Source organism: Panthera pardus, unplaced genomic scaffold, assembly GCF_024362965.1.
Source record: "Panthera pardus isolate Hobbes unplaced genomic scaffold, ASM2436296v1 HiC_scaffold_27, whole genome shotgun sequence".
Lineage (NCBI taxonomy): Eukaryota > Metazoa > Chordata > Mammalia > Carnivora > Felidae > Panthera > Panthera pardus.
The window spans coordinates 35,408,420-35,432,408 of record NW_026526843.1 but is presented as its reverse complement, the minus strand read 5'-3'; the positions used below and the strand labels follow the sequence as shown (position 1 = coordinate 35,432,408).

Genomic DNA, 23,989 nt, shown 5'->3' with positions numbered 1-23,989 from the left:
ATTTGGATCTTGGGTGTGGATATGTACAATTTGTAAAGCCCATTAGACACCCAAGTAGATATGTAGAGTATGTAGTTAGACTTACGAGCCTGGAATTCATGGGAGAAATTTGGCCTAGAGATAATAATTTGAGAGCCATCAATATTTAAGTCGGTGGTTCTCAATCATGGCTATACATTAAAATCACATAGTGATTTATAAAATTTATGTGTGTGCAGGCCCTACCCTAGACCATTAAATTAGAACCTCTGAAGGTGGTCCTGGGCATTAGCAGAGTTTTAACTTTCCTCCTGATTCCAGTTTCAAATCAGAGCTGAGGACCGCTCTTATAGATCTTTGCCTTTCAAACGTTAATGCACTTGGGAATCTAGCTAAAATGCAGATGATGATTCAGTGGGTCTGGGGTGAAAACCAAGATTCTAAATTTCTAATGAACTCCTATGTTTTTGAACTATGCCTCACACTTTGAGTAGCAAGGATAGGGATAATATTTAAAGCCATGAGATTAGACTAGTATCCAAAATCTATAAAAAGCTCACCAAACTCCACACCCGAAAAACAAATAATCCAGTGAAGAAATGGGCAGAAAACATGAATAGACACTTCTCTAAAGAAGACATCCAGATGGCCAACAGGCACATGAAAAGATGCTCAACATCGCTCCTCATCAGGGAAATACAAATCAAAACCACACTCAGATATCACCTCACGCCAGTCAGAGTGGCCAAAATGAACAAATCAGGAGACTATGGATGCTGGAGAGGATGTGGAGAAATGGGAACCCTCTTGCACTGTTGGTGGGAATGCAAATTGGTACAGCCGCTCTGGAAAGCAGTGTGGAGATTCCTCAGAAAATTAAAAATAGACCTACCCTATGACCCAGCAATAGCACTGCTAGGAATTTACCCAAGGGATACGGGAGTACTGATGCATAAGGGCACTTGTACCCCAATGTTTATAGCAGCACTCTCAACAATAGCCAAATTGTGGAAAGAGCCTAAATGTCCATCAACTGATGAATGGATAAAGAAATTGTGGTTTATATACACAATGGAGTACTACGTGGCAATGAGAAAAAATGAAATATGGTCCTTTGTAGCAACGTGGATGGAACTGGAGAGTGTGATGCTAAGTGAAATAAGCCATACAGAGAAAGACAGATACCATATGTTTTCACTCTTATGTGGATCCTGAGAAACTTAACAGAAACCCATGGGGGAGGGGAAGGAAAAAAAAAAGAGGTTAGAGTGGGAGAGAGCCAAAGCATAAGAGACTCTTAAAAACTGAGAACAAACTGAGTGCTGATGGAGGGATGGGAGGGAGGGGAGGGTAGGTGATGGGTATTGAAGAGGGCATCTTTTGGGATGAGCACTGGGTGTTGTATGGAAACCAATTTGACAATAAATTTCATTTAAAAATAAAAATAATAAAAAATAAAAAATTAAATTAAATTAAATTAAATAATAAAAATAAATAAATAAAATTAAAAAAAAATAAAGCCATGAGATTAGATTAACTCATCAGGGGAGTGGGTGTAGACAGAGAAAAAGTACAAGAATAGTTATTGGTTTTTTTCCTCAAAGGTTGGGAAATTGATCCATGCACAGACCAGGCAGATTATTAAATTTAAACAGGATTAAAGCTTTGTGTGACAAATATATAACAGGTTGAGTGAGGGGCAAAAGAGAGGAACGTTTATTCAAGAGGTGATTACATTGATGAACTATGGGACTCTAGATTGGGTAAGTAGGATGAGATCAAAGAGTTGGTAGACCAAAGGAGCCTGGGTGGCTCAGTTGCTTGAGCCTCCAACTTCGGCTCAGATCATGATCTCACGGTTCATGGGTTTGAGCTCCGTGTCCAGCTCTGTGTTGAAAGGTCACAACACAAAGCCTGGAGCTGTGTTGAAGCCTGGAGCCTTCTTCAGATTCTGTGTCTCCCTCTCTCTCTGCCCCTCCCCCGCTCATGCTCTGTCTCTCTCTCAAAACTAAATAAACATTAAAAAATTAAAAAAAAAAAGAATTGGTAGACTGGAGATATTAAGACCACGAACTGAAAGGATAAGAGGTGTTGGTCAGGAATAGAAGGCTTAAAATCAAGATTTTGGTGATGGAGCATTTATTGTTGATTTCAAGAGTGGGAGTGGCTGAGATTAAGTGAAAGAAAATATAATTGGAGGTAAGGAAGCCAAAGAACTTGGAGGGCAAGAAGTCGGCACAGAAGTTCACATGGATGTTGAAATTTACAAAAGTATGGCAGTCAAGAAGCAAGCCATGTGCTGAAGTCCTCAATGAATGACAGATGAGTAAGAGGCCAGCAGATGATATCAACAATGAAAATGGAATGGTATGGTCTACTGGCCCCCAGAGATTCTGACTCAGTTAAACTGGGGTGGAACATAGGCATCCAACATTTTTCAAAGCTTCTCAGAGGATTCTAATGTGACCCAGAAATACAAATCACTGTGTTAGAATAATTATTGTGAAGTGAAAGGTATGGAGCTGCTGAATGGTAAATACCTACCATAGCTCCCGGGGAATGTGAAGGCCAACAGCAAATAGGAGATGCTGTCTTAGAAAGTTTAGTAAACAAAGAGAAGTTAAGTAACTTGCCCAGGGAGACACAGCTTGGAAATGTTTGGGCTTGGATTCAAAACTTGATCAGCCTGATTCCACAGTCTAGAGGCCTTCACTTTGCCATGTTGTCTAGGGGTCAATATTTTAGCTCACAAGATACAAAGAGATGTCTTGGAAAGCAGTCCAAAATTCCACAAATGAGATTCTAATAGGCCACAGTGGGAAGAGACAACGTGTCTCTGGAATGATTCAAGTATTTATGTCTTTACCCCTTTTTATCCTGCTTGACCTTTCTACCAGCTTTGTTTCCTTTCTGGATTTGCAACCATCTTCCCAGGAGGTAGAGGGAAAGGGAGCCAGCTTTGTGGGCTGCCCTCATGGATGCCAGCTGGCCTCAATGCCCCCTTTCCCCAAGTACTGTTCTCTAGGGCCTCCTTTCTACACAGGGAGGAAGAAATAGGATGCAGCGCTGCAGCCAAAACCAAGCATTTTGTCTCCCCCTACTTCTGCCTCCTGACATGTCAGCAGCTCTGTATAATGAAAATCTAAATCATTTGTGTGCATACATAGCAACTGTTTATTTTGCTGTTAGCTTTGAGGACTCAGTGGGGGTTCGATGCATTTAGAGAAGAGATCAACACTGGGAAAGCCTAATCTCATAAGTAGACAAAATGAAAATTCAAGCTGAAAATACATTATCTCTACATCCGAAAGGGAGGCCAGTAAAAATACCTTTCAACTTCAGCCCTCTCTCCAGCTCAGGAAATGCTTTTCGACCAAGGACATGGAGGGGAGATGACTCCTTGAAAGGGTCCCGCCTCCTGTCTGCTAGGAAAGTTTTCCTGGGCCTGGTGAGAGATCGTTGTCAGTTCTAGAAATAGCATACCTTTCCCCTCAAACCACCAAGTGGGATGCCTTCCATATTTTACAAAATGCGTTCACTATTAGTTTTCTTGAAACTTCCTTTTTTACCCCCAACCCCCCACCACCACCACCACCAACAGGCTGCCTTGGGACCAGATACAATCGTGAAGTTCCTCCACATTAGTACTTCTACCAAGAGTGACTGCCAGACTGGAGAGCGTCTCTTATCACATTTTGAAGGGGCCAGGCCCTCCCTCTTAGTGCAAGTTGTTTAACAGTTTATAAAGCATGTGCGTCTCAGTAGCTTCCTCATCCCCACATCTTCCCAGGGTTTCCCCTCATCCAGCAAAAGCCTTTTATTGCCACCTATTCTTGCAGAAGCCAGAAACCCCTTTCCCAGAGGCCAGAGCCTTTCCATCTTCATTTCCTTTCCATCTTGGCAAGGCAGGATCCCAGTGCCTGGAAGCGAACAGAGGCAGCTATTCCTCTGGGAACAGGGATAACGAGGAACAACATTCGGGAGAGGACATTGCCTAAGACACACCTGGGTGACTAAACACTTGCAGGAAACCAAAGACCACTCCAGGTGTAGAAACTATAACCCTACAGACATGAAGGCATGTTCATGGGGCAGTTACTCCCAATCTGGCATTCTCTCCTGAAAGAATGTCCTGCTAAATGGGCTCTTATGAAACAGTCAGTGGATTACGAGCTTGTCCAGGTGAATACCCTCCCACCTGTCACCCCCCCCCCCCCAGAAGATCTAAGCGTTTCCAGGATTCGTAAAGGACCCATGGCTTGCCACTCCATCTGTGTACACAGGTGGGGAGCACGACAGCCAGCCAGGCACGGAACAAACCATAGTCTCTAAGGTCCTCACCTGACTCATTTGGCCCTCCTCCTGACAGAATGGCTCTCCTTCCTCTCTGCTCAACAGCAGCCAGAGAAGGCAGGCTTAGCTTTCAAGAGCCTGCTCCAGGCCACAGGGAAAAAAAAAAAAACCCAGGCTACTCAGACATCTCTGCAAAAACAAGGCTTGGCAGCAAAGAAACCAGACACAGGCAGAAAGGAATTTAAATTCAAATTGAACAAGGGGCTGGATCCTTTATTCAGTATAAGCCCCCTGAAGGCCTGATTTCCTCAAAGAACAAAAAAAAAATCCCTTTTAAATCCTATCCCCTTTCCCTGGGAAAGGAGAGGAAACATTCCAACGAACTAGTACCTTATACAAGGCGACAGTCATGTAAAACAGTTCTTTCGAATTAACTCCTTCCTGCTCAGTCTCCTGTTTAGGGTGTGACTGCTTCCCAGTGTCTTTGGGTGTCTGGGCCTGTAGGGCAGCAAAGCGTAGGCTTCCTGGAGAGCCATGTGTAAGAAGATGACAGTGTCAGATCTAAGTATACTCACCACTGAGCTGTGATTTTCCATTTGCCCCTTGCTCCCCCAAGGTCCATTCTCTGCCCTTCTCTGCCACGTTCTGTGCCAAAGCTGACCTCAATGGACTGTAGCAATAGGCTTCCTTGCCAGCTGGCATCTGGCTGGGTCTGGCTAATGGTGGGCACTGGCAGGAGATCAGAGTGGTAAGAGAGTGAGATATATAGATTTCATGCCCCTGTATCCCTCCCAGCTGTGTGGCATTTAAGCAGAGCCCACATCGTGCAACCTAAAGCCACAGCTGTTACACAGCAGCCCCCAGCGTGCACTGGTGTAGCTCTCGATGGGTTCCAATAGCACAGTTTCTTCCCTTTGCCCTTTCAGTCGTAGGGGTGTTGACGGCTCCCCACTGTTCATAGTGTCTGTATGCCTCACCAGTATTGTAGGTCCCTTTAATCCTACCCACACCACCATAAATGGTCCCTGCATTAAGCTCATCTCAGCTAAGTATACCTTACTGAGTATGCCATCTGTTTCCTGCCAAGACCTTGACTTAAAGACTTCTGCCCCTTCCGTAAATTCCATGCTACAGAATTCATGAATGTTCCCTATCCTGAGAAGAGAGATCCCCTGATCTTTTTTAAGGGGAGTGGCCTGCCTTTTCTCAAATGCCTGACATACTCTCCATATCTTGGAGTTTCCTAAATTAAAGTTGCATAATTTTGTCTATATAATAAAACGGAGGTTTGAGCTGGTTCCATTTTGTTTTGCCTCTTGTTAGTCATCTTTCCTGTAATTGCAAACTCAGTTACACTGCTTCCCTCCCATTGAGTTATTTTCAACTTGCCTTACCTTAAACACTTAATCCAGCTCCATGAGGAAGATAGTTCTTGACACGGATTCAATCACCAGTTCCTCACTATGTTATTCCTCCAGTATCCCCATCTCGGTGATAGAGACCACTCATATCTCAAAGTGGTCATCCCCAAATTCTCACTTGCCCTCACCTATACATTATCCACTAGGCTAAGTGCTGTGGGATCTAATTCCTAAATATCTTCTTTCAGATTCACCCATCTGCTCAAGCCCCACAGTTAACTACCTTAGTCAGGACTGGATCCTTTTACACCTAGATTATGGAAATATTTCTAGTTTCTCCCGATTGTCCTCACTTTTGTCAAACTGACCTTTGAAAAAAACACAAACAGGTTTATGTCACTTCCCTTTCAATGGTGCTCCTTTAGGATAAAATCCAAACTACTTATCTTGGTGTAGAAAGCCCCATGGAATCTGGGTAGTATTTCCCTTGTCAGCTTCATTTTTTTTTTTTTTGCCACCTCCATTTTTACAAACCTATTCATTGCTTTCATGATGGTGCCATATTCTTTTCACGTCTCCATGCCTCTTGGTTCCCCGCTCTTTTGTCTCATCCACTCTTGCCTTTGCTGACTAACTCTTCCTACTCATCTCTCAGATTTATCTTAGGCATCTTTCCTACGAAGTTTTCTCATGAACCTCTTTACCCCAAGTTGTTTTAATAGCTTCTCTGCATGATCCTTTAGCCCCCTCTTGTTCACTTACTAGCACTTAACACACTGGCAATTATTTATCTTCATGTCTGTCAGAGCCCACAACAAACTCTTAAGATGTGAAACTGTTTCTTCTTCCGTTTATCCTCAGCACTTAGCACAGAATGTGGCATGTAGTAGGATGCTCAAGAGATGTGTCCTGAATGAGTGAATAAATGAGTGAATGAGCCCATGAGGGAAGTATATGCTTGAATTCACTCACCTCCGTAAGATCAATATCAGGACCTAACCTTCTTGAAATGGCATATAACTAATCAGCCAATCTTTGCCATTTCTCTCCTTCTCGGTAAGGCCGTACCCAAACCACTCTGGAGTGATTAACAATAGAAACAGATGAGCTGGCCTTTTAGGTCACGGGCTCTCCCTAATCCCTAAAGCTACAGTTATGGAACAATAGAGCTGGCCTGAATTAATGGCCGTTGGTGGGGGTGGGGGGAGCGTTAGACAAATTCTGTCCTTGGGAGACACCAAGTTCTTCTACACCATCCGTCAACCTTGAGCACAGATGGGATGGAAGCCAACCTTAAAAATACATCAGCCCTAGGTGACAGCAGAGCTATGTTCTTTCATGTCTAATTCATCCCAGATGGAGAGGAATCATTTGATGAGCAGTCTTTGAAACAGGCACAGAAACTTTTATCATGTTCCGAATGACTATAGGGGCAAAAGGCCACTGTGGATTTCCTGGTTGATAAAAACGAACTCTAATAGAAGTTTCAATAAGGAGCCAGCAGAAACATCCTTATCATCATTGTGAATCCATGTTTATTGAGGGTACAACAAATGCTATAGTCTCTGCTCAGAACATTGGATGGACCACAATTTCTGAACTTACAAGGGACTAGAGAATTCGTGCCACTATTTTGATGCCAGTCACCCAGGCAAAACACAAAATGAAATGTTATGAATATTGTAAAGCATAATAAGGAAGGGGTCTTAGACTATATGCAAACATACTTGATTAGTGTTTTCCCCACTGGGAGTCACCCGCCCCGTAAGCTTCCCCGCAACTGGAAAGGAAGAGAGGCAGGAGAAAATAGGAAGAGTCAAGGTATAGTCCTGAGAAGGTGACAAAAATTTGAGCAGTGGCACTCCATGGATGTTCGGAGATATCAATAAGTCCCAGGGGGAGGGCCGTATGCGTGGAGTGGTGGGAACCATCCCTGTCTCCTAGTCCTTTCCTGCACACAGGTTCTTACACAGCCTTTCAGTGATAGAGAGGAGCTGTAGGACTCTGAAGAGCTGCTTGATTGTGAAGTTACTTTTCAGGTGAGGATCTTCTCCTTATTTTGCATAAAGGAGCACTTTGGGACTTGAGGGCTAGTGGGTACTCACCAGCTAGGTCAACATTTGAGAGAATCATAGTTCTTGACGAATTCTGTAAATAGCCGCTGACCCGCTGGCTTAAACAAAAGAGAAAACGAATGACTGGTAAGTTAAAAAGCATGCAAACACTAGGCTATACTCCTAGCAGGTGGGTAGCAAGTGGCCTTGTCTTAGTGTCTGTCTTTTTTTTTTTTTTTTTAAGTTTTTGGACGTTTATCATTTATTCCTTTTTTGAGAAACAGTATGAGTGGGGAGAGGACAGAGAGAGAGAGGGAGACACAGAATCCAAAGCAGGCTCCAGGCTCTGAGATGTCAGCACAGAGCCTGACGCGGGGCTTGAACTCATGAACTGTGGGATCATGACCCGAGCCGAAGTCGGACGCCTCACCGACTGAGCCACCCAGGCGCCCCTTAGTGTCTCTTTTCAAGGCTCCCTTCCCTTCTCTTTCCCACCCTTTCCAATCTTCTGCCAAAACTCAAGGTTTGAGGCAGTGGTCAAGCTCCATGGCATAAGAATTGGTGTTCCTCATGATACTCTCCGCCAACATGACAGGCTTGGGGTTTCTTCCAGCAAAACAAGAGAGCCAGGTGCAGATCAACATGGCTGCAGCTGCTGCACCTCCAGCACAGTAATAGGCCCAGCCAAGCCGACAGGTACCTGTAGAAATAGGGACAGAGATATAAAGGTTGGGTTGTCTTCTCATACATTCTCTCTGGGGTGTTAGGGTTAATGTGATAATATGAAACAGCAAATACAACTTGGTTTCCTGTTTCCTCCTTTTCCTCTTGGGCTTATGGCTGGTATTTGCTCTAGAAAGAAGTTACAGAATTTTATTCTGTTACAGTAGGAACCTGGGGGTGGTGTGGGTGGTAATGGTGGTGGTGATGCTAATGAAAATGATGACAAGAGCCACTTAATCACGTGCCAAGAACTATGCTAAACTCCTTGGACATATATCTCATTGACCATTACAGTAACTATATGAGATAGACACTCTTATTGTCCCTGTTTTATATTAGATGAGGTAACTGAGGCACAGGTTCAGTTAATTGTGAAAAATCACACAGATGAACAGCAATAGAGTCAGGGTATAAACACTGGCTAATCTTGACTCTAAAGCTCTACGTTTTTCACCACAGTGATGTGCATAGACTATTTCCAAAGAATCATATTCTGCATCATCAGGAGATTTGACAGGCAAAAAATCAATAAAAATCCCTTGCTGTTTACGACATGTCTTTGTCTTAACCTACCCTTGCATCATCAAGGGAAGAAACATGCGTTGGAATCAAGGCCAAGCTTGTGAGGCAGCAGTTTAAATTTGAAGGGTAATAGGAAAGGTCACCTGTTCAAAAACATCCACTCTACCACCTGCCCTCCTATCAGAAGGAGATACTGTCCTTTGAAGTATTTGTGCTTTCTCTGAGAATTTTCCCTCAGAAAATGTCAGTGCCCAAAGAAAAGAGAGCTATTAATTTATAAGGGAACAGACTAACAACTAATTACTAAAAATCACGTGCCTAAGCAAACAAGACTCCAGAAATTGGAATGGATGCCAGTGATAGGAAACTGCAGAGGGATCCTGAGAAAAGACATAGGTAGTGACCTTCACCTACCTCACAGTCTTGCAGAAAGCTAGGTCTAACTACAGTCAGTTGGAGATGTCAAGACTGATCTTCATGACAATTTACTTTTTAATAACCAGTTTCTTCTGTTCACATGGTGCCCAGTGAATGTTAATTTTACTTCTTCTAATTGACTAGTTGGCATGTCATATAAAGAGTCTAAGATGGTCCCAAGTTAGGCTGCTTTGCTCCTCTATTCGGGACAGCCTTATATATCCCGAAATTCTCACCTCAGAAATAGTGTTCCTTCTACCACCAAATTATCACTCATGCTGTCTCTCCTGCCAGAAACAGCTTCTTTCCTCTTATTCACCAATTCATATCTACCTTGGAACTCTATCCAGGACTTCCAAGAAACTTTCCTAGATTAACCCCAGTCGGCTCAAGTCACCTCAACAAGTATCCTACCAGGAGTTTGTCCATACATCCCTTACATGGGTGTACCTGTTGGTCAAAATTTTGGGAGGAAAATTTGCATAGCAAATATTTTTCATCTACCCTTTACCCCCTTCTAGATTGGCTCAACAGGGCAGAGGCATCAGCTTCTTTCTTGACAATAGCTCCCATATTGTGTCAACAGTGGGTGCTCAGTGTGCATGCTTTAGCCTGACAATACTCCAAAGGTGGGTACACTTACATTTTTTAGCCCTCGACATCCAAACTTATGACTTAATTTTTTTATTAAAGTTACAAAACCGACCATAGTATTGTTCTGTTTGTTTCTGGAATGTGCTACGATCCTTGTCACCGTGAGGCCTATGCATATTCTACTCCCTAAAATGCTTACCGCATGTAGGCATGTGCGCATATACTTCCCACCACTCTTTTTGCCTAGTGAATTTTCAATCATTCTTCAAAGCTCAGCCCAATCAATTCCTTAGTGAAGCCCTCCCTGACCTCCCTAAGTCAAATTCCTTCATCAGAGGCCCTCATGAGTACTGTGTATATTTCCTTCTATACTTGAATGAATGAATGGATCCCTTATCCCTTCCCATGGCAAATGTCAAACTTCAGTTCTTCAGCAGAGATACTGCTTTACCATAGATGGAGGCAGTCATATAACTCCCTGAAGTCACATGGCCCCACCGAAAATTATAGCGAAAGCCAGACTACAGTAGATAATGGAAACAATGCAACCCTTAGATGGATGGAGTGAATTTGAAAGAGAACCATTCTTGGAGAAAATAATCTAACTGGCCTCAACATGAACAATGATGGGTGGGACTCTGGGAAGAGTAAACTGAAGAATACCACATTGAGGCAAGCAAACAATAAATTTGTTCCTTAACCACCTTGTCACGCCTCCCCTTAGACATACATACATACTCCCTCTCTTACTAAAAGTAGGAGGTTTTATGTAATGCTTTGGGTTTCACGAGGTGAAAACTGTAGAGACGGGCAAACCTTCAACTTCTGCCATCCCTAGGAAGAAGGCTGCAGGTTTTATTGTGCCCAGTTCACAGACAGGAATCGTGAGGCTCAGTTGATAGCCTTAGGAACTCTCTCCGAAACAGAGAGGTAGAGGCAAGGATCCAGACCAAGTCTCTCTACTCTCAATCTGGTACTCTGTCTTCTACTGCTGTTGTTGTTGTTTTTTTTTTTTTTCATCTTCTCAAAAGCCATTTTCCTCTTATAGGACCCTTGACCTACAAGCCCTAAAGAGGGGCTCCTAAATTAATTTGTAATAGATCCACCTGAGCTTCCCCTGTGACCCCTCTAACCGAAATCTCCTGTGCTCGCATGGCAGAGTAGACAGGCGCCAGCTCTGAGGTGGACTGTCAGGCAAGTTCCTCCTCTCTGGAATGCTCCCAGTCTAGTCCAGACAAGGCATCCGAAGTCTCATTCTGTCTCTTACTGAAGAAACAGTATGCTTGTCAGCTCATCCTCCCATTAGAGTAGCAGGGACATTTTTATTAGATATATGCACCCAGGGACCAGGGAAAGACTTGTTTCTGTAAATGAAAGGAATAGATGCATAGCATGCCATTACCTCTAAGCTCTAGGCAGGAAGAAAGTTGACAGAGCGGGCAACTCCGGAGTGAAGACCTGGCTAGAAGGACTTCAATAAACCTTATTGAAGTCAGAACCAGGTACCAGTGGGCGAGGATTCAGCACCAAAGCGCTCCCATTGCCACACCAAATGCACTCAGAGTTTCCATTCACAGAGTCACAGAGTCATGGAGTCACAGCGTCACTGAGGCACAGACACTCCTGTTAGGTAACTGAACAGCACCTAAGCTACAGGCTGCTGCCACACAGGGAGCCAAGGAGAAATAGAGGAGATACACCTTCTATCCAAACCTCTCCCCACAACCCTTCCTGTTATCTGCTTGAGGAAATAAAGAGGTTACAGCACTAGCATTGCAAAGCGGAGGCAGGGGAAGCAAACCTTTAAAGAAGCACAGCTTCAGGTTGAGAGCTGATGTCAATATTCACCTACTCCACAGAAACATTGGACACTGGTCTGATGCCCTATAGAGGAACTTGTGCTTTCTATGAAAGGGTGCAAAATAGGGAGCAGTGACGACGAGCTACCGCCTTTCTCCTCCAATCGCCTTTTAGCAAAGTCCCATGAACCATCACCGATCCCTAAATCCTACTCCTTGAAGCACTGTTGATTCTTCTATTCATCTGACAAATACATATTAAGTTCCTACTATGTGCCATACATTTTGAATGCACCATCTCATTTGACTCTCACAACAGCCATGATTATTTTCCTTAACAGCTGAGAAAATGGAGTCTCGGAAAGATAAATTACTTTACCAACTTACAAGTGTTCAGATGTGAGTGCCAGCACGGAACGTCCATGGTCATCTATTTCCATGCCAGAAGAATGGAGCCAAGGATACAAGTTACTATAATCCAAAGTATAATGCCTTCAACTAATCACCTCAACTTTCTGGATCTCAATTTCCTTTTTTTTTTTTTTTTTTAAGTGAAGGGAATTTTTGCTGGAGAGATTTTATTTTTTTTTTTATTTTTTTTTTCTTCTGTTTTCTTTTTTTTTTATTTATTTTTTTTTTATTTTTTTTTTATTTTTTATTTTTTTTAATATATGAAATTTACTGTCAAATTGGTTTCCATACAACACCCAGTGCTCATCCCAAAAGTTGCCCTCCTCAATACCCATCACCCACCCTGCCCTCCCTCCCACCCTGCCCTCCCTCCCCCCCCCCATCAACCCTCAGTTTGTTCTCAGTTTTTAACAGTCTCTAATGCTTTGGCTCTCTCCCACTCTAACCTGCTGGAGAGATTTTAAAAATCCCCTTCCAACTCAGAGTGTCCATTCTACTCTGAATGTAATCAATGTTTTAAGAGACATGCAAGAAATTCTACAGGAAAACCTAGGGAAAACAGAATTATTTCTATCTGGGAGAATTCAGGCTCAGGAAATGTTTGTGTGTGTATGGTGTGTGTGTGTGTGTGTGTGTGTGTGTGTTTACTTAAATTTTAGTTAGTTAATATACAGTGCAAGATTGGTTTCAGGAGTAGAATTCAAAATTCAGTGATTCATCACTTACAAATGATACCCAGTGCTCCTCGCAACAAGTGCTCAGGTAATGCTTTATAAAGAACATAGCATTGCAACTTGACTTCAGTAGCGCGAAGTGGGCATTCTAGGAAGTGGGAATGGTTGGTGTGAGCAAAGTACGTAAGTGAGAAGGTTGACCACACGCTCCAGAAACAGTACTCTATTCAGAATTGCTTCGGGAAAGAAGATGTAGTTGGCAAATAATAAGCTGAATCGAGACGAGGAGGAACCATGGAATGTGGCATCTTTCCCACAAGCAATGGGGAGCAATGGAAATTTTCTGACCAGAGGATGGCATGATAGAAAACAGTGTCTCAGCCTTGGCACTATTGATATTTTGGGCCAAACAAATCTTTGTTGTACGGGGGTGAAGTGGGGTGGGGCGGGGAGGGTTGTCTTGTGTATTGTTGCACCCTGGCCTCTACCGACTAGATGTCTGCAACTTATCCCTCCCCCCTGAGTGGTGGAAACCAAAAATACCCACAAACATTGTCAAGCGTCCTTGGGAGTGGGGGCGTGGTGGATTGCTTTCCGTTAAGAACGACTGAGTTAGAGGTATAGTTTGGGAAGATTAACCTAAAATCTCTCTATAAAAGAGACTGGAGGCAGTTGTACACTGTAGGAAGAGACCGGTTAGCCAGAGGACGGGGATGCTGGTACACATCCAACAATACATAAAGCAGCCTCCCACAACAAAAAATGATCTGGCCAAAAATGTCAATATTTTTGATGGTAAGCAGCCCTCATCTAGGCAAAACACCAGATATCTACACTTCGAATGACCTCCAAAATGAATCTTGATGACTGAACAATTAGCCCGACAGAATGGAAGCTTGTGCCTTAAGAACATCTGTGCATGGTTCCCTATTGACCTGGGGAGCTGGCTGGAACTGCAGCATGGTCAGCTTCGAGTATTCTAGTATGCTAGCTCAGGGAAGCTGGGGAAGGCCAAGGAGAGAGATCTCACAAGGTATTCAGGAGGAATACCCTGGGAGTCAGGAGGCTGGAGTCTTTGAAGGAACCTCTTAACCCCACTGGAATTCAGCTATCTCACTCCTAAAATGGGAGAAAGCAATTAAGTACCTGTCTAAAGACAGAGCAATAAAGACCAGATGAGTTCGTGAGGTCTTTTTCAGAAGTAGCCAGGATCGCTGCCGCCTCACCTCTCAGATCGCACCAATTCTGAGCCTCCATGCTACAATTGTTCAGGGACCTGTGTGCTCAGAAAATAATGCAGTAAGCTGGCATCACACCGGGGGACTGTCTCTACACACGTGCGTATGTATCTGTGAAAAGAAAGATTAGGCGGCAGGAGAGAGGGAGAAAAGAGGTCCTAACTGCAAATTCGCTGCATGCAAAGTTTCTAGAGGGGCCTGAGATAAGCCTGTTCCTTTTTGTGCTCTTCTGTACAATTTCTAACACTCTATCTGTGAGTCATTCTATTCCAATGTTGAATTTGCTATGACAAGATCCCTCATAAAAGTTATTAAATCATCACTCAGCAGTGGGCCTGACATTTAAATCAAGACACGTTGCTTTTATTCCAAGTTGCAAATCAAATTGGTTTGGAGTTTGACGCTATTTTCTTTGATTCAGCATTAAGTTATATTATTGCATCTCTGCTGTTTAGAGAACAAACTGTCACTGGCTGCTACTTAAACTGACTGCCCTCCATAGAACCCCAGTCCTATGTACTTAAGGGACATGGTGTCTGGCCAACTACAAATGGGTCATTATGAACTACTGGGAGGTGTTAGCCACACGCTGATGCTTTTGGTAGGGCCTAGCATTGGTGTGGGCGTCAGGATTGGGAATCAGAGTAGGAAAGAGTAACAGAGAGGCTCTCTCTGCAGCTAACATGCTCAGAATGCCAGCTTAGAAGCCAAGGATGCTAGAGAACTAATCCGAAGAAAAGAGTCCTGCTTGGAGAAAGAGGGAAAAGGCATAAAAGAGAGTGAACCCACTTTGGAAGACAGTTTGACAATTTCTTATAAAACTAAAGATACTTATACCATATGATTAAGAAATCATGCTCCTTTGTATTTACCCAAAGAAGTTTAAAACTTATGTCCACACAAAAACCTGCACAAGGATTTTTATAGCAACTTTATTCATAATTGCCCATTCTTGGAAGCAAGAAGTCCTTCGGTAGGTGAATGGATAGATTAACTGCGGTCCATCCAGACAATGGAATATGATTCAACACTAAAAAGAAGTGAGCTACCAAGCTATGAAAAACATGGAGTAAACTTAAATATATATTACTAAGTGAAAAGTCAATCTGAAAAGGCTACTTACTCTAGTATTCCAACTACGGAGATGGTAAAATGATCAAAGGTTGCCATGAGTTGGTAGGCTTGGGGAGGGATGAATAGGCAGGTCATGGAGTGTTGGTAGAGCAGTGAAAATACTCGGTTCGATAGTATAATGGTGGATACACATCAATATACATTTGTGCAAATGCATAGAATGTATACCACCAAGAGTGAACCATAATGTGAACTATGGACTTCAGGTGACTATGGTGTGTCAATGTAGGCTTATCAGTTGTAATAAGTATACCACTCTGGCGGGGGTGGGGGGGATGTTGATAACGGTAGAGGCTATGCATGCATGGGGGAATATAGGAAAATCTTTGCACATTCCCTTCAATTTTGCTGTGAATCTTAAACTGCTTTATCGAAGTCTTCATTTAAAAAGAGTGAGCTAAGTCTGTCTTTTGGGTTTCTCAAGCCTTCTCTTTTACAAAATCATCTGATGGAAGTCTTGGCCCCTGAAAGTTTGGAGGAAGAGACAGGGAAGCAAGAATATAGCAAGTACCTAATGACCACTGACACTTCCAACACTGACGAAGGGCTAGACGAAATGAAATGGAACTTTCAGATATATGAAGTTTTGATTTGATGCAAGTGTTGCCAAAAGCCTAGTTCTGGGAGCTAACACTCCAGAAAAAGGCATGCTTATGACCCAGGATCAGAGGTAAGGCGCCCCAGATATGTGGTGAGGAAGGGACTAATGGAAGGGATAAGATCTATGAAGTAGCTTGGAGCTTTGGGGTAGGGCAAGAAGGTACAGAGCTGTTTACCAATGTAAGCAGCTTAGGGGTATGGACGGGGGACTAGAGTCCTATACAAAGATGACATCCAAATTCTAGGAACTCATGAAGTCAGGATTCAGGGAGGGGGTTCAGGTAGAATGCAATGAGAACAATATTGACATCTTTTTTATCATCAAATCTACTCCCATAATCAGGGAGAGGCTGATCACTTGAGAGACACTGCTTGAGCCTTATAGGCAAAATGATGGAAGAAGTGACCCCAAGGTAGAGGGGGACCTGCAATGGGAACAAGCATATTGCCCTCAACCTCACCATCCAGAGCAGAAAGACAGAACAGATATGCAGGATGTCTGTCTAGGAGCCACCTGTGGGGCCATCGCAGCCTTCATAGCAAACCAGGCTGCCCGCACTGGCCCTGAGAACAATCACCTCAGCTACAGAGAGATTTTTTTTTTTATTTTTTTTTAACGTTTATTTATTTTTGAGACAGAGAGAGACAGAGCATGAACAGGGGAGGGTCAGAGAGAGGGAGACACAGAATCTGAAACAGGCTCCAGGTTCTGAGCTGTCAGCACAGAGCCTGACGCGGGGCTTGAACTCACAGACCGCGAGATCATGACCTGAGCCGAAGTCGGACGCTTAACTGACTGAGCCACACAGGCGCCCCTACAGAGAGATATTTAAGATTCCGTTGGCATTCTGGGGAGCCTGGGTGGCTCAGTCGGTTACACGTCTGACTTCAGTTCAGGTCATGATCTCACGGTTCATGAGTTCAGAGCCCTGCATCGGGCCCTGTGCTGATAGCTCAGAGCCTAGAGCCTGCTTCGGATTCTGTGTCTCCCTCTGTCTCTGCCCCTCCCCTAGTCGTGCTCTGTCTCTGTCTCTCAAAATATGCACAAATGTTAAAAAAATTAAAGAAAGAGATTCCTTTGGAAGTCTGTGGAGGGAAAGGGAAAGAATTAGAGAGAGATTAAAGAAAGGAAAGAGTCTAAAGGAGAGTCAATGGGATAGATAGGTAGAAGAGGAAGAAAAGAAAGATGGGGGGAGTTTAGAAAACATTAGTATAAAATTAGAACACTAGAGAACATAGGGACCAAGTGGAGAGGTTGAGCTCTTCAACAGACCTCTTCCTAATAAAAGTGGAGTTTTCCCCAAAGCATACCCAGCTCAGGAAAATCAGCTGCTCCTCCCTTCACCCACCATCTCAACTTATGAAACGAGGGCTGCAACCCACCTGGTTGGGTTCATGGTTGGGGGTAGGGAGGGCTAGGGTTGCTATTTGCTTATTCAACATATTTTTTGCCATAGGAACTTGCATTTTGTGTTAAGCAGGCAGCAAGGGTTTGGAAGAAGTTGGTGGTCCCATCTGTTCAGAGAGACACTGCTAACTATAGGGTCTCCATAGGTAGCAGCATAAAAATATTTTCAATGCAGCCAAGCTAAATGAGGAGAGAACTTTCTCTGCTAGGTTCAGCATAGATGAATAATTGTAAAATATAAAGCAAAGCCAATGAATTCAAGGGCAATTGCCAAACACCCTACCCCCCAAAACCCTACCACAGCCCCCAGTAAAAAGATAGCCAAAGCCATGAGGACAGCTTTCTTCTTACTCTCCAGGCTGGGCATAACTATCAACCAGACTCTAGATTGGAGGCCAAGAACCTACTAAAGATTCCAGAAGTCTGTCAGGCTCTCTTGCCAGAGACAAAGGCAAAAAAAAAAAATCCTTTGAAAAAAATTCAGTAGTTCAGGAAAACATGTTTTTGTTAGTAGTCACTATTTCTAACCACTTCCAGAAAGTCAGGGTAGCATTCAGTAAAGACTCAAATCCTCATGGTGACAGAGAGCCCTGATATGGTTGATTTTCTTTCTCTTATAGTTCTGCCAAAAAAAAAGAGTCCTTCCATTGAAATCTTCCACAGCACCCTTAAATATCTGCTTCTGACCCATCCACATATGTTGCCAACCAGTCTTTCCTATTTATATTATTTCCTGCATAGCTATCCCAAGTTTTAGCTAATCTGCTCATCTTTTTCTTCATTAGGGGATAAATGAGAGGAATCATGTCTTAGGCCAACTTAAATTGTGCTTCTGGATCTTTCTTAAGATTGACCCCCACCCGCCCCTGAAGAAACCTTCGTGTCACTCTGTTATTCTTTATATAGACCATCAAACGACACTTGAAGCAGCTTTTCAGAAGAGCTTTGGGAATTGCTGTAGACTGAATGTTTGGGAACCCCCAAATTTATATGTTAAATCTTAATGCCCAACGTGATGGTATTTGGAGGTGGAGCCTTTGGGAATTGACTAGGTCATGAGGGTGGAGCTTTAATAAATGGGATTAGTGCCCTTATGAAAGAGACCCCCCAATGAGCTCCCATGCCCCCTCCTGCCATGTGAGGACACAGCGAGAAGATTGCCACATGTGAAGCAGAAAGAAAGAATTCCCCAGACACTAAATCTGCTGGCACCTTGATCTGGGACTTCTTAGCCTCCAGAACTGTGAGAAAAACATTTCTGTTGTTTATAAGCCACCTAGTTTTTGGCATCTCTCACAGCAGTCCAAATGGACTAAGACAGGTACTTCCCCCCCAAAGACACTGGTCAAAAACCAGCCAACCAAGTGTTTGTACCTGTTCAATTCAGCATGAGCTCTCTAAGAAATTGGCCTCTCTCATCTAGCATCTGCTCAATAGATTTCTGATTGTATCCACTGGAACTTTTTCAGCTCATAGTCACTGTGGTGAGCTCTTTAAATATGTTGTTCTCACATAGGTAAGATCAACAAACTAGATTGAGGGAAAGGGAGCCAGAGAGAGAAGTGGAACAAGTGAAGAGAATATTAGTGTGACGAGTGCTATTATATAGATGAAACAAAGATATAGATGTAGGGCATCAAATCCAGCTCAAAGAGGGCAAGGAGTTTTCAAGAAAAAGTAGGAAGTTAACTAGCTGAGGAAGGGGGAGAAGGGTGTTCCTAACAATGGACACAGCACATGCAAGGTTGCGAAGGTTTGAAAGAACATGGTATTTTGAGGGTGGCCAGGCAAGAGGAAGATCTTGAGTGATAATGGACGTGACGGCCAAGGTCCATATAGGCCATTCTTAAGGAGTCTTTATCCTGTAGACAATGGGGACCATTGCTAAAGAATGGGAATGACATCAGATTTGCATTTTTCAAAATCACTTTGGCCACAGGAGGTGAGACCGATCAAGGGAGTAGTGTGAGAAGTATGGAGAGAGAGTCAAGAGTTATTTTCTGTAATATAGATGGCAACTTACACTAAAAGAAGATAGATTCTAAAGTTCTCATGAGCCTTAGCAGTATTTATCCCTTTTGATGATTCATGTCATTATGGTTTGTAATTGATATTATTGTGGTTGTATTTGTTAGATGTCTGTATATGTATATATATAGACATAATATATGCATGTTTATATGATATATACATAAAATGGCTATATGGATGATATATATATGATATATATCATATATCATATATTATATATAACATCTCCTCAAAGCTTCTTGAAGACTATATTCTTGAATTCTTAAAATTATATACAGTGTCTCATTCAGTATTTTATGTACAGTAAGTGTCCATAATATGCTTATTGAGTGACTGTTACATACTTTTTTTTTTCTTATTGGACTAAATGGCTTTATTGGGGAAATCCAGGATTACGACAGACTTAAGAGTTGCAACTGGGTCCCTTCTTCCTGCCAAAGGTGGGCACAGCATTGACAAATGGCTGGTTGTACTGCAACCAGTACAACCATATGACTTGGCCTTTCTTCTTCCATTTATCCTGTTTGGCCACCTTGGGAGTCCGCCCTCTTATGTTCCCGGCGCAGGCCAGGGAACCACGGACTTTTCTTCCAAGCATGGGGCCAGCTGCTTCCAGGGTGATCAGAGCCTCAACTCCACACTGACCAGGAATGGCCTCATCCTCTAGGTGAGTGCCTGCCAGGAGGAAGACTTGACCTTCTTGAGTGATCCCCTCCCGTGAGACTGAACCACGGCCACCACAGCCTCTACTGCAAAGATAGAGTCAAGAAAAAGGAAGGAGCAAGGGTGCACACGTGCTCACCACCTGCCATGTGCCATGTCACTGCTCTTCTGTTATACACTTTGACATAATCTTCAAATACTTAAGAAAGCTTGTGCACCCTCATTCCAGCCATTGATTTAGCCCCATACCTGTGAGGCCAGCTTTGAGCATTCAGCTATTTCCATCCATGCTCCATTGGCCAATAGATACAGACCCTGAAGGCCCTCATCGGGCCCGGAACCTCTAGGTAACAACCAATGCAACAGATATGTTAAATAATGTGTGGCAATACCACCCAATATGTGTACAGAACTTTACAATTTACGAGGCGCTTTTTCTATCCATTATTTCATTTATTCCTCTTTTATTTGTTGTATTCATTCATCAAGCCCCAGCTAGAGGCAGGAATGTTGTTATAGAGAAAGCCATTGAGTAGACAGGTAAGTATTTGACCAAGAGCGACACTTAGCCAGAGGGTAGAGACTGGGCCAGGACCATATGTGCTCGGAAGTCAAGTGGTGCACGAACAAGATCCTGGATGAGAATTACAGAGAACGGTGTCTGCAGCCATGACCTGTCATTTACAAACTGAACCAGTAGGCAAGTGATTTAACACTTCTGAGTTTCAGCCCTCCTGTGAGTAAAATGGAAGTGACGCCACCCACCTCACAGAGCAGCTGTGAAGGTCAAATGATATGACACATATAAAGCACTCAGCACAACACCTAGAATGATCAACGCATCTTGGCTCCTTTTTCTTCCCGCTAAACACTTTTCAACTAGTCTATTCCTTCCCACAAATGTCTGGAGAGAGCTTTAAAATACAGATTTCTAGGCCCGGCTCCAGATATATAGAATTATTATCTCTGGGAAGAGGGCCCAGATGATTGCAACACACAGTCCAGTGGGGAACCACCTGAATGAGACCATATCATTAGCTCAAACTGGTCTAGCTTTCAGATGAAAAGTCCGACTTTCACTGAGAACCTACAGCGCTCGATGCAATGCTAGGGGCTTTCTCTTGAAAGATGTATTTGTGTGCAATTTCTCCCAAAATTCACCCGGGTGGGGGTGGGGGGGCTTGGCGAAGACGGTTTGAAAAAGTCATACAACACAGCAGAAAGACATATATTTCCACCCCTGTAACTCTAACCTTGCCAGAGAACTGCCCCTGGGATGTGTGTGCAAGAATTGTTCCCCGTTTTCCTTCTGGTTCCTACCTTTGAAATCTGTTTCACTTATCAAATAACCTGGGTCAGTCTAACCCATAAGAATAACAATACTAATAATGGCAGTCATTGTTCACATTTATTGAGTTCGGGCCCTATACGAAATTTTAGGTACATCAGTTCATTTCGTCCCTGCGAGAGCCCTGTGAAAATGGGCGTTACGGTACTAACACGCCTATTTACAAATGGTTTCTGTTTCTAAACAAAGGCTTACAATACTGTATCATTCCCCAGTAGCCAGGGAAAGACACAGACTAAAACTGAGGGGGACAAAAAACTATGATATTGAGGTTTGTAGAAGGATATTTGAATGGAGGAAACGGAAGCAAGGAAATTAAACGTGAATCATATTCTTTGACCTGAGCACCAGAGGCTGAACGAAGCAGAAAACAGAATGAATTCGCCTGACTTTACTGCCATCTCGTGGTGGTCTGATGTACAGACAACCAGTTCACAAGCCTGCCTTCACTGTTTCAGTCAATGAGCCCGCTAGACCCTCTGCGAAGCGCTAAGTGGGGAAATAAGGCCAAGTAAATTGAGAACCTGCCCTCTGGGGTCTTTTTAGAGTCTTGTCTCCCTCTGGAGTCGTCAAGCTGGAAGTCACCTTAGGGATCGATTCTTCCAGGGGTAAGCACACTTTTCTCATGCTGGCTATTTCAAGAAAGGCAGAAATGTTTATAAGCACTGTCTTTTTTTTTTTTTTTCCTATTCAAAATGAAAATAGCTTAGCATCCCATGGGATGTATAGAATCTCATTAAAGTTCTTCACTATTTTTAAGAGATGACGGTCAGTGAGAAACTTGGCACTGAAGTTTAGTCACTAAAATGATACTTTCTGGGGGGAGGAATCTAACAGTAGATAAGCTTTCTCATCTTCAACGCCCGACGCCTGTAGGGCATTGTTTTCATAAAGTACATTTATGTGCACTTTGTCATTTCATGGCCAAAACAATCCCTGAAAGTAGATAAAAAATCATCCTCACTTTAGTCATGGGGAGCTAGGGTTAAAGAAGTGAAATACAGGGGCGTCTGGGTGGCTCAGTCAGTTAAGCATCCAGCTTCGGCTCAGGTCATGATCTCACGGTTCGTGGGTTTGAGCCCTGTGTCCGGCTCTGTGCTGACAGCTTAGAGCCTGGAGCCTGCCTCGGATTCTGTGTCTCCCTCTCTCTCTGCCCCCCCCCCCCCCCCGCCCCGGCTCTCTCTCTCTCTCTCTCTGTGTCTCTCAAAAGCAAATAAACATTAAAACAATTTTTTAAAATGATGACAAAGAAAGAAGTGAAATGTATATGAGGAATCTAAAAAAGCCAAAGTCATCCAAAACAGAGAATAAAATGGTGGTTACCAGGGGCTGGGGGTGGGGAGATAGGACATATGTTGTTTAAGTGTACAAATTTGCAACAAGGAGTAAATAAACCCTAGGGGTCTAATGCACAGTATAGTGAATATAAACAATAATAATGTATTATAATCATCAAACTTGCTAAGAGACTAGACCTTAATTATTCCAGCCACTAAAAAGAAATAATTATGTAATATGATAGGGGTGCTAATTATCACTACAATGGCAGTCATTTTACAGTTTATTAAATGTATCCTATTAACCTGTTGTACACCTTAAATTTATACAATGTTATAGGTCAAATATATTTCAATAAAAAACACAAAAAATAAGGAGCTGAGATGACTCAGCTATGGTCCCATAGTAAGATGACAACAGAGCCACCTTACAATCGGTTCATTCCACTCAGTGCAACATTTAGAGAGTGCCAAGCATGTTCCAGGCACCAGGGATACATGGCTGAATGAAGTTGCTCCCTGACTCACCCGTTTCCTCCTGTCTGTTCCCGCTTAGCCCAGCTCTTCTGGATGGAGACTCCTCTTTGTGCGAGTTAGGAGGGCAACTGGAAAACCTTAAGCAACACCTGAGCCAGGAGTTTTCCAGAAGGACAGGCTGCCCAGGGCATTCTAGCCGATGCTGCCCCATAGACGAGTTGCTTTTCTCAATCCCCTGGGCCAATCCCTGGCCCTCACTCCCCTGGGGGAGTGATAATAAAAGGCCCCTCTCCTCTAGGAAGGCTGCCTTAAGTAGACTGGTTTATCCTTCTGGTTTTTTAAGAACACAATAGATAAACGTGAAATTGGATCAAAGGCTTCACCACGAACGTAGGTGGGTCACGGCAGAGGTCTAGGTAGGTGTCTGGGGCCTCTGGTTGCTCCTCAGTCTAATTCAATGCTCTCTCTATAAAAACAGAGAAACTGAGGCTCAGGGTGGGGGCGTAACGTGCTCGAGCAAATTTAGGAAAATTAAAACACAGCTGTCCTGCTACCCAGGCCAGGACTGTTTCTACCACACTCTGCTGCCCCTCTGTGGACATGAGAATGTATTAAGCTGCCTCATTGTGCTGCGGTGAGCACAAGAAAACAGACTGTCCATAAAGAAGGAAACTGATAAAGAGGAAAGGTAACAGGAAATGCCTGGAAACTGAACCCATAAAGTCTAAACCCCGAGTCGCCGTAAAAGGCTTTGAACTGGCAAGAATGAGAGGAAATGATGAGAGAACAAAGGAAATGGGCCTCAGAGAGAGGAAACACAGGGAGCACACATGAGGCCTTTGGGTAGCCTCTGTTGCAGGCCTTTGTCAAGTTGAATGGGTCTCTCCCTCCCTCCCAGAAGTCAAGCCTGGGGTGTCCTCCCTAGAGAGGCTCTGGAGAACTGTGCCGACTACCTACCAACACAAGTTACATTTAGTGCAGCCTGT

General features: G+C 43.4%; 1 protein-coding gene across 1 annotated transcript in view; it reads right to left on the bottom strand.

Annotated features, from left to right (window-relative positions):
* Positions 1-7,147: 7,147 nt before the first annotated feature.
* LHFPL1 (LHFPL tetraspan subfamily member 1) overlaps positions 7,148-23,989 on the bottom strand; it is a 40,527-nt gene continuing 23,685 nt past the window's right edge. Inside the window, exon 3 of the mRNA XM_019426886.2 lies at positions 7,148-8,387. Coding sequence (XP_019282431.2) covers positions 8,206-8,387 — 182 coding nt within the window. The 3' untranslated portion in view covers positions 7,148-8,205. The remainder of the gene's footprint in view (positions 8,388-23,989) is intronic.